This window comes from Hesperophylax consimilis, chromosome 20 (genome assembly GCF_061612785.1).
Source record: "Hesperophylax consimilis isolate HC1 chromosome 20, BYU_Hcon_1.0, whole genome shotgun sequence".
Taxonomy (NCBI): Eukaryota; Metazoa; Arthropoda; class Insecta; order Trichoptera; family Limnephilidae; genus Hesperophylax; species Hesperophylax consimilis.
In genome coordinates, this window is record NC_142855.1 from 27,166,908 (window position 1) to 27,186,223 (window position 19,316).

At 34.7% G+C, this 19,316-nt stretch overlaps 1 protein-coding gene across 1 annotated transcript; it reads left to right on the forward strand.

The window, feature by feature from the left end:
* Positions 1-7,103: 7,103 nt before the first annotated feature.
* LOC149414469 (ionotropic receptor coreceptor Ir8a-like) lies at positions 7,104-18,063 on the forward strand. The gene is made up of 7 exons (XM_089644186.1): positions 7,104-7,188; positions 7,612-7,789; positions 13,241-13,421; positions 14,764-14,888; positions 15,115-15,318; positions 17,230-17,453; positions 17,768-18,063. Exons 1-7 carry the CDS (start codon positions 7,119-7,121, stop codon positions 18,061-18,063), a joined length of 1,278 nt encoding a protein of 425 aa, XP_089500312.1. The 5' UTR covers positions 7,104-7,118.
* Positions 18,064-19,316: the final 1,253 nt, after the last annotated feature.

Sequence of the window (19,316 nt, forward strand, 5' to 3'; positions counted from 1 at the left end):
TTTATTAAGCCCGCTTAAACGTACGGAATCCGAGCGGTAAGAGGCGGGGTGTGGGTGTGACGTCATTCAAACTGTGAGAACCACGTCGCTTAAACATTTTGTATGGAAAAAAAAATAATTCTTCAATTAGGAATTCCAGTAATTTTTTTACCAATGTTAACCGTCTATTAGAATTGATGTTATTAAAAAAAAAAATGATTAAGATTTCATAGTTAAATTAATATTTTAAGTTAGAATATTTGCTTTTCCCGCCCGGTATGGTATTGCCGTCGCTATTTGTTGACGTGCCCCGCGCCAATTCAGGACCGCCGCGCAGAAAAGTAAAGACCAAAAGTAAAATAACGGTTTACAGCCCAGTTCACTGTGAGACTTTTCTGGGCGGCGGCCTGAAGTGTATCACAGGTAATGTGACATGTATAATAATAAAAACTTCTAAGCGATGCAATAAACAACATATTATTATAAAGCACTATACGAATATGTATCTTTAGAAATCCATTTCATATAATAATAACAACAAATACCTACATAATATTTGACAATAGATGGGAGCTATTTTTTTCTGTCTCTATCTCTATTATTAGTTTCTCCGGGGATGCAGCTGTTTTCAGCAGCGCCTTATTATATGGTAAATAAAAGATGAAATATTTAAAAGCCATCACCACATTATAATATATATTATAATGAGTAGAGAATAATAAGGAAGTTGAGTGAAAAAAAATTTTATAAAAGGTATATAAAAATATACCTGGTAAATGTCAGATGGGTAGAATTCGCAATGATTATTATACTGTAAAAACGTATTATATTTATCGTAACGTACAAATGAACACAATTAATAATTTTATATACTTGGAAGCTTTAACTCAACGACCGGCTGTGATTTGACCCAAATAAACGTTTGGCCTATACACCTCTCTCATCTAAACCGACCATCTCTCATGTAATAGAAAGAGATGCACCATAGGTGATCCGTTGTACGTACAAGTCACGACACATGTGACGTCAGAATTCTTTCGACCAATCGTGGAGCGTATACAGTCTATTGCTATTGAATGCTTTTTCAAGAACGTTTAACTAATTCTAAGAATAATAATATAGAAATATATTTATATATTTAGAATCGATATTTTTTGATCTACATGAACATATTTTTTATAAGTCAAAATATTTTTCACTCAACTTCCTTATTGTAAGACAACCTTTACGCAATCAATTGAATACATTCGAGTTTGGAGAAACGGAATGCAGAAAGTGGTTCAGAATATCACGATTTTTGGATAAAGATCTCATTTGCCGATTACGTCCCTTTTTATATCAACAAGTATATATGGAGTGCGGAATGTGCCTACATTAAAAATTATTCATTTCAATTCGACCGTTGTGGCCGTCGTTGGGCGTTTTATTTTCAATTATATATACGCCAATTATACGTTAAAACTCTACTAAACTACATTTTTGACAAAAAAAATAAATTTCAACATACACAAAATAACACCAACAGACCAGTTAGACAAGCGTACAAAGAAAACATAAAAACTTCGACAGTAAATTCAAGCTTTGGACAAAGACACTACCAATACCATGCTATAAAAGCTTTCAACAGCCTAAAAATTGAGGAAAATAAAAATAAATTCACACACAAAATTACAAAATGGATTAAAGAACAAAAAAGACAATATTACCAAAATTTCATAGCATAAAATAAAAATAAAACCTACACGTAACACACAAAACCAATATAAACACACATCACTCACAAACACACAAGAGTACAAAAAGATTACATTGAACTTTTAAAATGGTCTCACGACTCTGGCCTAATCATAAATGCAAAAAAAACTAAATTGATACACATTAGATCACCAAATGCCAAGGTAAATACTATTATACCCGAAATTAAAACACACAATTCAGATTGCCTACATGTTGGTATCCCTGCGTTGTGTACATGTGAAAATATTGAACTGGTTAAAAAATATGTTTATTTAGGTGTTATTATTGATTGTTTTTTCAAATGGGATTTACAGATAAATAAAGTCTGTGAACGACTGAGATCTATTATTAGTAGATTATATAAATTAAAATTTTATGTTCCAATATGCACACTTCGAATAATTTATTTATCACTAGCTGAATCTATCATAAGGTATGGAATTACAGCTTGGGGATTTTCCTCTAAAACAAATATAAATCATGTTCAATCAGTTCAAAATTCTCTTGTTAAATTATTAGCTCATAAAAGTTTATATGAACAAAGGCATAATGTTCCATACCTTTATCAAAATCTGAAAATCCTCTCGGTAAGAGCAATTACGTGGTATAAAATAATTTTTCAGCACATAAATAGCCGTATGTACATAAATAGACTGGAACACACTTACAATACTCGTTTTACATTAAATGAAGGACTAATCGTACCAAAGCATGTAAACAAATATGGACAAAGAACGCTAGACTACATGATACCAAATTGTTTAAATATGTTACCTGCAGAAATCAAAAAATGTACAAATATAAAAAGAAATTTTTTGTTGAAAAATTGGCTAGCTGAAAGAAATAGTTTGTACTAGACTCTAATACAAACTATTTCTAACTGCATACGCTTTAATTGTTTTTTGTTTTTATTTTTATTGTATTACACCTCTCATGATATGAATGTATACATTTGATATAATCTGTTTAAGTTAAAAGCACCCAATGACAAACTACTTTAAAGTAGTTTATTGGGACTTTTTGATTTTTGTATATTATTTTGATATTTAATAAAAAAAAAAAAAAAAAAAAAAAAAAAGTATATATTAAATGTATTATTTTATCTTATATTGTAGATTGTATTAAGATTATATTTTCATATTATAAAATGCAGGCCTCAGCACGGGCAAGCCACCCAGTGAGGCCAACATTACTGTAAAACTTTGAAATGTTAAAAAATATTGTACCAAATAAAAAAAAAAATAAAAAATTTCTTTGTAATTTCGACAGCGCAACCATGCTCGTAAAATTCATACAAAATGCCAATCGTTCCGCTATTGTTAGCTACACTCCCAGGCGTTCCAGTCCTTTACTAATTCTGCAGCCTTCGTCCAGCCTCAGCCCAGCCTCTCGAGTTGCTTTCTTCAACTTTGTCTAGGGTGGCCCACTGGACGTTTTCCCTTTGAAATTTCTGTCAGTATTTAGTGCAGAAGTCGTACTTCTGGCATTTTGAACATACGTTCGGGTCATCGCACTATCAATTTTTCTACGACGAGCAGTAGAGTTATGACGATAGGCACCTCTAGGTTCAGGCAGATCTAGATCCCATGTTATAACTTTTACCAATCCTCTACATCTCTTTTCAGAAGATTGAACCTTTGACTTCGTCATTCTTTTTTATTATTAATTACCTTTAACACCTCTAACGGCTGGCATAGTCCAGTGGTAACGCTTTGGACTGCCATTCCGCAGGTCGCGGGTTCGAACCCGGCGTGCGCAAATAAATTTTATTTGATTAATTTGTGTTATTTCACAATTAATTAAATAAAATATTAATATAGTATATTTGCGGCACGTTCCAGAGTGGAAGATACTACCAGTATCGCCCTGGTGTAAGACCACCATTCAGAATTGAAACGTTGCTCCAAATGGCTTTAGCCGTGTTTAGTGACTAGATTTGTAATAGCCAGGTACTTCCCCACCTTCCTCTTTCCCTTCCCCACTTACCTTCAGCCTCACAACATCCACCAATTGGGGATGCCATAGTCTCACTGGCTCCAGACGGGAGCAGTTGAGACTCTTGTGAGGTATTCAATATAAAAAAAAAATAAAAAAAAACACATCGACTCCGGTGATGGGTCTGGTTTGACCCAGTGTTTAAAAAAAAAAAGATTTTGCCGCAAATATCTCGTTTAGGCTAATTTCCTTTGGTCTATTCTTTCATCAAATATTTACCCACATTTCGACTCAAAAATGATTAAAATCGGACACGTTTTAAAAAAGTTATAAGAATAATTGTGTATAAAAACACGCAAAAACTCCATTTCTTCTCAGTTGAATTCGAGCAGCCGATGAAACAGCATATCTCTAGCTCTGTCCTCCCGTCTTTGTCTCTCACAGTCCCGCGCAGATGTTGTCAACCATTCGGGCACATTTCTAGTATTGTGATTTTTGTTTGTGATTTTTGTTTGTGATTTTGTTTTAATTTTTTTTTTCGTAGCGTACGAACGCAATGGCAAAGCAAAATTATTTATCTGATAATGAGATCGAAAAGCTACTTAACAGTTCGAACAGTGAGATCAGTGATGATGGCGACTTGGAATTCGAAACATTAGATCCAGAATTTGAAAGTGATCCGGAAGAAATATTATTAGAGGAAATATCTGAAAGTGGAAATGGAAGTGATAATGAAGTTAGTGTAGGAAATTCGAATGAATCCGTTGCAGATCAACATTTATACATGTCGAATTCCGGATTCCAGTGGAATTCTGCGCCACCAGCCAGCTCACGTACCAGAAGCCATAACATTATTTCTTCTACTCCTGGATTGAAAAACGGTAGCCAGAACATAGTATCCATCAGAGATGCTTTTGATTTGTTTATTTCAAATGAAATTGTGGAGGAAATTATTGAAAATACGAATAAATTCTGTCAGCTCAATCCGAAAAATTCCAGCTTTCCTAACATTACGAAAACAGAAATGTATGCATTTTTGGAGTTCTTTTGGCTTCAGGAAGAAATCGCGGCCGAAAGTTAGAACTAAGCGAACTTTGGACTACCGAGGATTTATTCCGGCAGCATTTTTTTCCCCTCCGCTTAATCTAGAGATCGCTTCCGCTATATTTTTAGCAATATAAGTTTCGATGACATTTATTGAATGATATAATATATCGATGAATTATTTTTGTGAATTTTAGCATTTTTAATATATTTTAACTAATAAAAAAACTGTTAAACTTTTTATAATTGGTAGTGCTATATAATTATTTTGCTGCTGAATTTGTAATAATAAATCCATTTGGTGTTTTGTGTATGTATATAAATTTTTTTAATCGTCGAATCATTTTTGTATTTTCGTATTTAGAATATTGCTTTTATTCCGTTTTTTTAAATGAAAATTGTTAATTTAAATTTGTTTTGTTGAAAAATAAAAGTTATAGTATTTTTTAATTTGCGTCATTCAATGGTTTTAATTGTGACAAATAAATGTGTGAGGAAAGTAAATACTCAACTTGAATTTGAATGCCATTATTTAATATTTTCTAATATTTGCATTAGCAATCATCGTTTAATATGGCTATAAATTGAATTTATTTTCTCTTTACACATCTTTCTATTAGAGGTACAGCCACAAGGAAGTTATCAAATAAGTGATTTATTTCTGGTATTTTAAATAGTACACGATATTCTTGTAAATGCTTACCATCGAAAATTTTAATAATTATAGAAATAAAAATGTTTGTTTCCGCTGACGAACGCTTCCTGTCCCGCTCTCCCGCACTGCCCTCCTCATTCCCCTGACCATCACCCGGCACCCGCATCGGCCGTGCGTCGGGGCCGTCGTCAATTCAGTCGTTGATTAGCTGTTGCGCGGGATGTCCGCGCCGCTGTATATTGACGAACCGCAAAATTTACGGAATACTAATTTCTAAAACTTCCATCTTCATACAAGAAACACAACGGATATGTTATGAGTTAATGAGGAACTACATAATATCATATAAAAGTAAGGATATGAACGAAAAATGCATAAAAAGCCATTTAATTTCATCATTTCAGCCGGGTCAATCTGGACCCACCACCGCCGCATGTGTTTTATTTTCAACCTCCGGGTATGACGTGTTAAAGACAAACTGTATATCAGTTTTTTATTAATTCCTCCTCAATACGGAATTCTGCTCCGAGGTGGATTGTAGGTGATTGTGTTGGTGTTAATTCAGATTCCTCATCTTCATGTTTATAGACTTCATCTTCACATTAATTGATTTCCTTATCTTCATGTTTATAGTCCTCATCTTCATATTAGTTAATTCCCCATCTTTATGTTCCTGGGCTTCATCTTCATATAAGTTGATTTCCACATCTTTGATTGTTGACTGAAGATTGTTGTGTTAAATAAGTCATATTTAATGAAAGTGGTTTGACAGTGGATTAAAAAAACTGTTATCACGGTACCAAAAATATATTGAGATTATGTAGAAAAATATTTATGAAATGTTCTCTTCAAAAAACACATTTTGAATTTTTTTACTTTTAATGCTTAAGGTTTTGGAATATTTTTACCAACAAGTCCCAACGACATTGTGAATTTTCTTGGAATTTTGGAATTCTCCCAGAAGGTATTTAAAATGTGCTACATATTACTTATTTTTGAAGTTGTCGTTAAAAGAAATACTATTTTTGAAACTAAATTAAATTACTTTTGAAATATTTGCATTTGAAAAAAAAAACATTGATCTTAAAAACACATTCTTTTCGTGTAGGTAATAATTAATAAAACTGTCACTTATACGAGTTTATACAATAAAAAAATAAAATATTTTTTTGACTTTCAACTGTCAATGAAAAAATGACACCAATTCGTAATCACGCACTAGGACAATTAAAAAAGAAAATTATCCATGTAATAATGTATATATATATTATATGATAGAGGATGGTTGGAAAGTAGATGGCTATTAATCTGGTCATTCAACATGGCAAAAGCTATGAAAAGTTATTATTTTAAATGATTTAATCGTGAAATAACAAATTAATCAAACAAAATTGATTTGTGGACACTGAGATTAGAAACCGCAACCTCCGGATTGCAGAACCCCTCGACCATATCGGCTGTAGTCCTCTCCTCAAAATGACCCTCCTCACAACATCCCCAAAGATGCTATAGGCCCTGAGAAAAAATATTTAATCAGAGCCTCCTGCGTTAACACAAACACAATCAACAAACACAAATGAACGCTATCGAACTATTACTAAATCAGGCCCTTTCTTGCTTCTGCTCTAGCTATTGTCGTAATGTCAATGGAAACTTCAAAGGATATCGATGTAGGCAAGTATTTAATTCAACTCTTCGATGTCATTGTCGTCTTTGCTTGTATGCCTTTTTTGTTCAGGATACCGACATAGCTGTGGCCGCCATCATTATGACGTCACAAAGGGAGGAGGTGGTTGACTTTGTCGCTCCATACTGCGACCAGACCGGACTATCAATTGGTGAATATCAAACATACTAATATCGTTTACGCGTCTGTCTGTGTGTAATTGCAAGAAACAAATCGTATTGCGTCCAGCTTGGACGATTATCTGAATTCACTGGATTTGTTAGAAAGCTGAGTCTGAGTGAGATCGCACTACACTATATAAAATCTGATGTATCCCTGTCTCACAATGTAATTGTCATCAATAATAATAGCGCAAATAATTTTTTTACGTGAAAACGTTTCTAAAATGGCTCTCATTCTAAGGTCTCACCAGAGCATTTGAGCTAGTGGCCCAAGGGTTGTGGCGCAAATTCGTTACCTTGTCAATCCGTAAATCCGTTACAATATCATGAAGGTTGTGCATGTCCGCAAATTGGAATTTCTTGACAACTTGAACCCAAACCTGAATTTTACTGAAAAATTTGTTCTATTGTAGTTATCAGGAAGCCAGTTCGTAAGACATCTCTGTTTAAGTTCATGACGGTCCTTCGCGTAGAAGTGTGGTTGAGTATTGTGGGGGCTCTTACCTTGACTGCCATTCTGCTCACTATATTGGACAAGTACTCTCCATACAGCTCCAGGAACAACAAGGACGCTTATCCATATCCGTGCAGGTAAAATCTCACTACTTCTCAATCACTCATTTCTATAGAATCGTAAATAGAATTGCTCCCAACCGACTGGAACCAATGAAAATATTACTATGCGATACCTTTACATGCGAGAGTTTGTGTACTTATTTATTAATCTTAAGAGGAAGCTACAAGTAAAAAATGTTTATATTCTTGGAATACCTTAAATTGTAGGTAATATGCATTAAAATTGATTGACAAACAAACGTTTGATTTCAAGCACAAAACTGGTTTTTATTTTTTTTGAAAATAATTTTATAAGAAAATAAAAAAGTTAAAAGTTAGCCATAATACAGTATTTTAAAAAAGTTGTTTCCTTTACGCGCTCATACTTTTCTATTGAATAAAAAACTTTTTTAGTAGTTTTCATTTATATTTTTAATTGAGTAATTTATTTTTTTATTTGTATACTTCTCTAGCGAAACGATAGGAAAACCTTCAATTTATCTAAAGCATATTTATCGGTATTCATAATGTACACCAATTCGTTATTTAGTACATTCATACATAATCAATTAGTGCGATCTATTTACTAATAATTTCTCAATTTTTTCTAATTTTCTAATTTCTCCGTCCTCTTCTTGCAACCCAAACTAGCTATACATCATTTTTCTTATTTCTCTATTTTATATTTTAGTAATGTATAGATTCTATATCCGTAAACTGTAAAATTCACCCCCATAACACAGGGTCATCCCTAGCATGGAGGGTGAAATATCACAAAAAACCACATGTACTCTCTAAATCATGTATCAATAAAATAAATAAATAAAGATTATTCAAAATAGTGATTTGGCATTAAGCTTCGCCTTAAGATAAAAATTACAGTAATTGTCAAACAATGGATCTTTAAATATTTAACTGTATGTAAATATTAGTTGTAACCAGAAACATCAATATTTGTGGAAAATATGTTTTCTCAATTCCTCTTTAAACTTAACCATCTTCTCAATCTCAATAACTTCGGGATTTTGTTATACAATTTGAAAGCCTGGTACATGAGAAATTTCTGGGTGCTTGATTTTTTTCTTAGTAGCAATCTGATATCTGGTGGTTGTAATTTATTTTTCTAATCAGTTCCTTAGAAATCATCCCTTTTTAATTTTATGTATAAAAATAAGTACATTCAAATATATAATTTGTTTTACCGTCATAACATTTAGCTCATTTAACGTGTTTCTTACCCGTGTGTATATGTTGCGCTTGAGATTCGCATTGCGTTATTTTGCTTTTTTTTTAAATTTTATCTTCGTTGCAGAGAAAAAGAACACTTGAACAGTAATTAAAATGTGGTGATATAATTTTATTAAATATTATCTGACATGTTTCTTTATTTACATTGTTTCGTATTCTTCCAAGGGATGAAAGCTCTCTGTTGTGTCACTCTGACCTTCTCGCTGGAATGCTAGGACTAGATCGTCTAGAGCAGTGTTTCCCAGCCTTCTTTATGCCATGCCCCACCGTAGTCTTTTCAAAAGTCAGATGCCCCACCGGCATCTTTTTTTATGAAACAGCAGGTAAATTTTAAAATCATAATGTCATATGTTTGTAAACATATAAACCCCTAATGAAATCGAATAAAACCTTTTCTAATTCATATATTACAACTGAAATTAAATTCAGTTACGCTTGCTACAAATAAGTTTGATGTCCGGATCTAACTTAGTTAATTTCGGTCTTAGGTCCCCTCTATTAGTTATTTCCAATCGATTTAGTTTTTTAATGAGTAAATCGCTTATGGCGCTAAAACCACATTCCACCAAATAAGTTGAGGGAAAGGTTAATAATAATTTACTGGCATGCAAAGTAATGTTAGGATATTTTGTGTTAGTTTCTTTGCAAATTCTTAGTGTAAGTTTCTTCTTTAAGCCTTAATTTAACACTCACGCTGAGTAAAAAACCGTTATCATGTTATTAATGTAATTCTTCATGTTCACGCAAGCCAAATTTAATGGCATACGTGGTCACTCATACGAGGACTCAGGATACTCTATTCTTATTTTCTTCTGCCATTATTCATTTTCACAGAAGTCACAGTTATCGCAACACGTTCTCACTCATTCTAAGGAAACTTTCTTCTTATTTTATTACTGTGATTATTCATAGTCAAGCATAATAAGACACATTCACACTCATACTAAGGAAAACCCGTTCCTTTTCTCGTGTTCTTTCTGTAACTATCCATGTTCGCAGAAGTCAAGCTTAATGGCAAACATATGCATTCATACTAAGGCAAAACCATTCTCATGTTCTTACTGTAACTATTAATGTTCACAAAAGACAAACTTAGTGACTTAGTGACATTTGCATTCACACTAAGGATAAACCGTTTTCATGTTCTTACTGCGATAATTCATGTTCACAGAAGTCATGTTTAATTAGAAACAATAGCATTCACACAAAAAAAAAACAATTCTTACGGAAATTATTCATGTTTATGGAAGTTAAATATGACGATCCACACTCATATTTAGGATCATCCATTCTCATTTTATTAGTGTAACTATTCATGTTTAGAAAAGTCAAGCTTATAAAGACACATTCGCACTCATACTAAGCAAAATCCATTCTCATGTTCTTACTGTGATCATTCGTGTTCACAAATTTTCAGCTTAATGTTACAAATTCGCACTCATGTTTAGAAAAAATCATGTATCATTTTCTAATCGTATTAGAACATGATACATGATTAACAGTATTTTAGTTTATTTTAGGAAAATTAACAGTAACTTGGTTGGTTTATACATGTGCAATTTACAACTGAGAAACCAATTATAGATATCCTCACTATTATGTAGGTATAAAACAATTAAGCAATACAACAACTACAGCTACATCCTGCATAGTTTCTGTGATTTTAGATAATTATTGAAATTGTAACGGGTTTCATTTATTAAGAACAATTTGGCTTATATTTCAATTTTGTACATCTCAAGCATTTTTTTGTACGACCGATGAGTATTCCCCTTTATATGTGGAATGCCCACGTGTCTCATCTCTGAAGCGTGGTGCCCCACCACTGAGGCGCTATGCCCCACCGGTGGGGCGTACGCCCCACCGTGGGAAACACTGGTCTAGAGTCTAGACGTTAGAAGAAAAATTGCAATGGTGTTTGTAGCACATGAGCTGTTCAATGGAGGCATTTGCAATCCTGATTTTCTGGGACGTGTTACGTTTTATGTCCCCGATAACTTCACAAGAGCTTTTTATTTTTTCAAGAGGGAGGACCAACCTACCAATGATCATGCCTCTGGGGTGAATGAATACGCTATTAAACCACCTTTCTTCTACGATAGACATTTTTTAGTCAAATCTAATTGAATTCAAGATTAGAGTAAGCATTTTTTATAAGATTCTGCATAGTAACTGATATAATTATTTTTTGTAATTGGTTAATGTACTCGTATCTATGTGAGTAATTATAAATGTTGTTAAATATTACTGGAATCGGTAATCGAATTAGTATCGTTGAAAAGTAAATGCGAATTGCGAATGTGTATTAAAATGAATATTTGATGTCAACATTCTCAATAAATAAGAATTTTTAACTTTTACGTAGCCGTCTGATGTTTAGGAATGTCAATTTTCAAGAAATGTCGAGATTTCTCATTTATTGCAGTATCAATATCGGTCTAGCTATCAACAGGGTGACCGTGCTCGGAAAATTTTACAAAATCATCGGTAGTTACGCCTATCGATCCGATATTTTAAAGTTATCGAGTTCTCTGTGCTAGACCCCCAGAACGTCAATGGAGTTAATATTTCAGCGATTCCTAAACGAAAATGTGAAACAGAAAAATCATAAAAAGATAGGTAACATCTAGCACTCTAATCCAAGACCCTCGCCTTGCCGGGGCACCGCTCTACCACTGAGCTAATGGGACCCTATCTCCTTCGGTCATTTTTAACTGTATCATACTTCGAATAAGAACTACCAACATTTGTCTTCATTTTTCTCACCGCACATTTTTATTGGCAGTTATCTTTATGTGTGATCACTAGATTCAACCCGAACTAAATGCAATCTAGACAGGGTCTTTATATAAACATATCTATATTTTTATTTTTTAGGCGATGCACTACGTCGTGTAATATTTTAAACTGAGCCGCTATCAATAACAACCCTTACGTAGATGGCGATAAGGTTTAAATTCCCGCTTAACACTATCCGCCTGTTTTGATTTATGCAAGAAAAAAACATGGCCAAAAAGTGCCTTTTATTTTATTTTGTGGATGTTCAGGCATAAATATTTAATTTTTTTTCGATCATTTTACAAATAACTTAATTTGCCACATTATACAATAAAATCATAACCGAAAATGGGTTCGTAAGTAGGAGATTTTGAACTTTAAAGCAGTTTTCATAGGCCTTATACATTATTTTTTTCCGGACTTATAAAAAGACTTATCTAAAAAATACTCGATCATTTTAAAGGCCAAGATGTATTCTACTCGCATTATTTAATTTTTTTTTTTTTTTTATATTTACTCCACACAGGAGGCCCTGAAGAAAATAATTTCCCTCAGGGCCTATGTCATCTTTGGGGATGCTGTGTGGAGGGTCTTTTTGTGGAGAGGAAGGAGTGAACATGGGTCTTGAAGAGTCCCATGTTGTAGGAGGGAGGAAACACAGAGGCCGGCAGTTCGTTCCACAGCCGAGCTGTTGAACTTAAGAACGAATCGTAGAAGCGACCCGTTCTCATGTGACAAGTGTCAACTGTGTACAAATGTTGGGCGCGCGTTTGGCGTGTATCCCGACTACGCACCGGTGCCGAAGGGATCAATGACGCTAGTTCCTCAGAGCATCTTCCATTGTAATACCGATAGAACAAGGACAGCATACCTACCTGACGCCTGTGCTCTAAAGATTGCAGTCCGTTTGTTAAGATTGGGGAATCTATCAAACGGACCGCCCGTTTCTGCACAGAGTCAAGGGTTTTTTCAGGTATTTTGGGGCTCCAGAACAGAGATGGCTGCCAAATTCGACAGTAGGGCGCACTTGCGATTTGTACAGGGTGAGCAGTTGTGTACTATTAAAGTATCTGCGGGCCCTGTACAGTACGCCCAGCTTCTGAGAGGCCAACTTTACTCTGGCTTCGATGGAGCCCCCGTACCTGAGCTGGTCACTTATAGTTACACCAAGCATATCAATGGAAGGCCTGTTCGGAAGATTGCTTCATTAATTAAAGCATCTAAATCATTCCTAGGCGACCAAATTCTCAAAACAAAAACACTTGATTTTTCATTACTACGTATGGCATCGCCTTAATGTGCGACTCTTCAGCAAGTCTAGGATAAATATTTATTTTTTGGATATTCAATTATATTACAGTTACATTATTTACAATTTGAGGAATGACTCATTGTTATTCCAAAAATAAATATTAATATTACTTAATTATTATAACTTCGTCAACTACTACATTATTCCAGGGAGTTCACGCTGAAAGAGTCTTTGTGGTTCGCGCTGACGTCATTCACGCCACAGGGAGGTGGAGAAGCACCAAAAGCTCTCAGCAGCCGAGCGCTGGTGGCTGCCTACTGGCTATTTGTCGTTCTCATGCTGGCCACCTTCACGGCTAACCTTGCAGCCTTCCTTACAGTGGAGAGGATGCAGGTAATCCAGCTTAACAGCGTATCCTTATTTATTAATCTAGTTACAAGCGCACGTGAAGTGAAATGACACTAAACTACGCTATACAAATGCTATATATATTTTCCGACTTTATGTCCGGGTTAAATCTTCCCCACAGGAAAAACTAAACCCTTCCACACACATTTCCACAAATGATCATCTAGTCAATCCACATTATGCAAGTGCATCATATAAGCATAATAAATACAAAACAATACAAGAACAACACGTCAACTCATCAGAGATCAAACGGGAAAATAATTCACCGACTCCAGATATTTGCATATCAGAGGGTTCGGCTCGGTAGAACTCCTTACTGGACCTGTAAATCCTACTGATCCCTCAGCATAAATATTTAAAAAATCTTTCGAAATCTTAAATGTTTTTAAAATGACTGATTTTTGCATTTTTATGTATAAATTCTTTGACAGATCTAATACGCTTAAATTTTGAATGAGAGAGCTAGGTATAATGCCAGTAGTCGAAATAAAAAATAATAATTATAAGCAATAATTAGTCGTAGGTATGAAATATCAGTACAAATTGAAAATATCTCCCGAGTATAAATAAATGCCGCCAACGGGAATTGAAGCCGTGCCTTCTGATGTTCGGTCAGGTGCTCTGAAACCACTGAGCTATGCTATGCATAAAACCTTGTCTTATAAACATTAGTTTACCATTAAAAAAATAATAAAATTTGACAAGTCAAAAATATTTCACCAATAAATGAAGATATAATATGTCTCGACGCCATCTAGTGAGAAATTTAGCACTAACAAAGCCTTTCCTACAAAAATAAAGTTAAAGGTTGTTTACAGGTGGAAAAAATATAATAAGTAGTATTTGTTGATTGAGGTACATATTGAATTATTTGGCGGATTGGAAACAAGCCGACATATGACTTTTGTGTGTACTAGAGTGCTAATATACAAAAAATGGCATATTGATGTTTTTATAGCTGAAACGTCTACTTTTTTTTCGAAAATTCGGTTTTTTGTTTGAAGATTTTCGGCTAATCTGCACGGCTAAACTATTATTTGCTGAAAATATTCATACAAAAAATCGAATTTTAGAAAACAAAATCGTTATGGCTCTAAATATCATCAATAGTGTCAAATTTTTAAAACGTAGCACTCTATCCGGCTCAAAAGTCATGAGCCGCCACTTTTTGTGACTAAAGTCGTCAATAATAGGGTTGGATGGTTTGTAAACCATGCTTCAGTACATTAGCCAAAGGCGGCGGTCATTGCCTTGCCGAAGAATGTGCAATATGATATTGCTGACGTGACAGTTCATCGCTAATACAACTGTGTTAATTTGACAAACGCCAGTGTCATCTCTGGAGCAATTGGCGCGACAGTCAAGGATCAACTACACGGTGGTCGAGGGAGGCATGGCGCACAGATATTTCATGAACATGAAAAACGCAGAGGACACCCTGTACCGGTGAGTAACAATAACAGTTACCAATACACTAGTCCCAGGGAGAGGTCAAATGCACGTCATAGACGATCGACAAACAAGACCTGCCACTCGTAACCCCAAATTAGCATGGCCGTTTATTAAAACTTGCACACACTTGACACTTCTCTCACTCTTCCAAACTAAAGTATGCCAAATTATATTTGGTAAATAAACATAGATGTATTTCAAGGAATTTGCATTATTGTAGGGTGTGGAAGGAGATAACGCTGAACGCCAGCTCGGATGAGGTACAGTACCAGGTATGGGATTACCCCGTCAGGGAACAGTACGGACACATCCTGCTGGCAATCAATAGCTCCAGCCCACTGCCTTCCACCGAGGAGGGTTTCCGCAAGGTGGACGAGCGCCTCGAGGCTGACTTCGCCTTCATACACGACTCTTCAGAAATCAAGTGAGTGCTTGCTTGCTGCATATTGGTTCCACCGCCCTGGAAATCATTTGTTGGATAACCAACATCTATGCCATAGGTCACCATAAGTGGAAGCTCCGGTCGGTGACTTAAAAGGGATACCTGAAATCATGGGGTGAAGTTTTTCCAGGTCTTGGCAGCTGATGCGTTTGTTCACGTACTGCGTGGCAGGCCAGATCGAGAGGCAGGTTGAGGAAGACCTTTTGACCTATCCAGTCTGACTCTATCGGCCTTGCACTATATAGGGAGGGATGGAAAACGGTGGAAAATCCTACCCACTTAGAGTAGGTTGTGAAATTTTGTGTTGTATGGGGAAATGTAGATTTATTTCTAACGTAAAGGAAATACAAAGTCTAAGTACAGAGGAAAGTTTTTGAAATACGAAGTCTCAACATTTTGTTGACTTTGTTTATTACTTCATAATTGTGTTGGATATCCGGTCTTATTAAGGACGGGTTGTATCGGAGAATTTGAACAATTCAACAAATCGCAATATTCATTTTTGGGCTCTGTGAAAGTCCTATTCAAGTTCTGTTATTATATCATTGTAGGCTAGTTGCTTGAGAGAATTGAAATAATAACAGAACCTGAAAAAATCTTTCACAGAACTTGAAAATCAACTTTGAAATTTGAAGAATTTTTCAAATTCTCCGAAACAACCCGTCCTAACAAACGCGATGAATTTAAAAAAAATTTAAACGACCGTGTAAGTGAAAACCTTACTAATTGAAACGTAAAATAGTTCACGGGAAGATATATACACATTGCTTATCCAGTCAAAGAGAGTAGTTTATCTGTCGTATAAATATGAAATAATAATAATTTCCCATCAAATTTGAGGATTTTTTTAAAGGTATTTTAAATGTTCTATATATTTTTTATACCTATTTTAATACTAATTTGGAAACTACATACTATTGATTTTTGTATTTGAAATGTCCACTAATGTTTAAAAATTGCAATATTTTAATTTCAACATGAAAAGAATTAAGAAAAAGCTTATAATAAATATTTTAAATCAAACGTTGAAAAATTTCATATAATTAAAAAAATCAAAAAACATTCCTTTTATTTACGGAATTCGCAAGTAAACTGTCACTTGACTTTTTATCTGGTTTTATAAAAGTATTATAATAATTCCCAGAGAATTATAAAAATAACAGTAATTTTGGATCCATTTTTTCACAGTGCACACGATAATTTTTTGAAGTTTGTATTTTCGTATACATGCATAAGGCATTTCTAGATAAGTACGTACCACGATTAACCTGTGTTAAATAAAAAATAATGATATAAAATAATTTGGTATAATTTTACTTATGTTTTATTATTTTTTCACAAAAATACATTTATTATTCTTAAATAAATCATGTACGACTACCATACTACGAGAATGAGCCTAGTATGGTAGTTTAGAAAATCACCAAAATTGTAATCTTTTAAAATATATAAACTCATTTTTTTTAAATTGAAAAATTAATTTCCATCACTATCGTGGAAGTTTTATTAAAAAGTAAAACTAAAAGTTTTAGTTAAAGTTAATTAAAAAATAAAAAAGGTCAAAATAACTTCGCTTTTTCCGATGGCGTAAAACTATATTCACCTGACATTATCAATGGATAAAACTGACGAAAAATAACATATATTGTATTACTAATATAATAATGGTCATTAGAATCAAAATTGTTAACAAAAACATAATTTTAATAAAAAATGACAAACCAAAACTCGTTTGCTGGGAAACTCACTTTTATGGGGCGCACGCGTTAAAGTACCGTGTAAATATTGCGCATAAATCTGAAAATTTAATGTTGCGAGACATTATTAAAAGTGTACTGTCTTTCCACAATGTGTAATAAGAGATTTTTTATTAGTAAGACCGTTATGTTTCAGGTATCATGTGAAGAAGAACTGCAACCTAACTGTCGTGGGCGAGGTGTTCGGGGAGAGACCCTTCGCCGTGGCCGTGCAGCAAGGCTCCAGGATCCAGGAAGAGCTATCCCGAGCCATCCTCCAGCTGCAGAAGGACAGATTCCTGGACTCACTCATTGCCCGCTACTGGAACACCAGCTGTGAGGACAATGACAACTCGGAGGGCATCACCCTTGATAGTCTTGGTGGGTTGAATTCTGTCCTTATAAATATTAATTTTTGTTCTAGTCCCATCGTTTTGGCAAGACATCTTCAAGGCGTTTAGCACAGTCAAATCGATAACTTTACAATGACAAATCGATAGGCGTAACTACCGATGATTTTATTTCGATCCACGAAGCCCTTGTCAATACGGTATTGACAAAATCCATCAACTATGGTCAGTTTGCCATATTCGCGAGCAAACTAAAGTTAACCAGAAAAATATTAATTATTCCCAGTGACGAGAGACGTTTTCGAGTAAAAAAAACCATCACCCCAATTTTCTTAAACGTTCCAGGTGGCGTATTCATCGCCACACTGTTCGGACTCGTCCTTGCTCTCATCACGCTCGTATGGGAGATATTCTACTACAAGAGAAAGGAGAAGATTCAGCGGGTTACCAAGAAGATAGCTGTTGCGACACCGAAGGGTCTGATGCAGGCTTTCAAGGGCCAGGGAACTGAGGGTAAGAAGCAGCCCAAGGAATCCGTGAAGACCATCACCTTCGGGGATAACTTCAAAGCTGTGAAGACCAAGAATAAGAACAAAGTCAGCTTCATAAATGTAGAACCAAAGTTGCAATGGAACCCATAAATATGGAATTCGAGTCAACATTTATTTTATTTATCCATAGAAATAATAATTCACGGTGTAACTTTGTAATAATATAGTTTTAAGCACTTGCGAACGGTTGACAAAAATTATCTTATCATCAAATATCCCACTTTTTTTAAATGGGTTGTTAAGGGACGTACTTGAATTACTTTAACAAGTGTCTTCTGACATTATTTGAAGTAAAAAATGTAAATAAAAATTGTGAATTGAATTGAAAAAATGTTTTTTTTGTGTTCAAAAGTTTTTAATTTTTTTTTTTCAAAAACATTCGTGCTGCTCAGGCAAGATGCAAATAAAGGCCAATACCACTTCTTTGACCGAATGTTGACCCGATAATTTTGTATACCATTATCATATCATGAGGTCTACCCCACCCATTCCCAAATTATAATTTCGTGTTGGGACGCTGGGCAACCGATTTTTTTTGCATGCTTCCTTCAAAACTTTGCCTTTTTTGTCTTTCTTCAATTTCTGCCAACTCTGCACTTGACTTACTGGCTCCATTCGATCATAGTTCGTGGCCACTGTTACTTCACGGTTGTCCTAACCAACGGTATACGAGGATTTGGCTTTCTACGTCTACCACCGCATCAAATTTACCTGCTAGGTAAATGTTCGCTATGCGCAAGGGAAATATAGAAGAAAATGTTACCTTTAGGTAATTACTTTCCTGTCTTCAACTTGCCTGAAGCTTCAAGGTTAGGAAAGCAAACTGGCTTACATATGCCAGTAGCGCACATTCTCTTATCCTTCAGGATACACATCAAATGGTGAGATGGGAAGAAATTGTCCATAAATAACTCATGGCGTGCGGGGAACTCTATACATTCCATCATAGACAGTACGAAGGATAATCTTTGACCTAATACGGGGTCATATGTATCAGATGCTCAGGAATATGGCATTGCTTGGAAACAGGTAGCCTTCGGAGGAAGCAAGACACTAAATCTCATAGCCAACTTTGATTGGCTTATTCTTAATGTACATCTAGCAATAATGTCGACCGAAATATGGCACCATTTGCTCGTCGATTGAAAGTTTGTGTGCAAAAACATCAAACACAAATAAAGATGGAACGTTAGTCATTATTAAACCTTAGCCATTCTGTCGGTTATATCTAAATTGTTGTTATCGCAAAAATGTATATAGCGCTTTATAAGCTCGAAATGTGGACGTTGGTTCCTTTTTTGATGACGCTTACACCCAAGGTCGGGTCAGACGAATAATAATCT

Excerpts from the sequence above, each read along its gene's own strand:
- LOC149414469 (XM_089644186.1), top strand. The coding sequence starts at position 7,119 with ATGACGTCACAAAGGGAGGAGGTGGTTGACTTTGTCGCTCCATACTGC. Across the intron at positions 7,189-7,611 it reads CCAGACCGGACTATCAATTG|TTATCAGGAAGCCAGTTCGT; the intron begins GTGAATATCAAA and ends GTTCTATTGTAG. Across the intron at positions 17,454-17,767 it reads CATCACCCTTGATAGTCTTG|GTGGCGTATTCATCGCCACA; the intron begins GTGGGTTGAATT and ends TAAACGTTCCAG.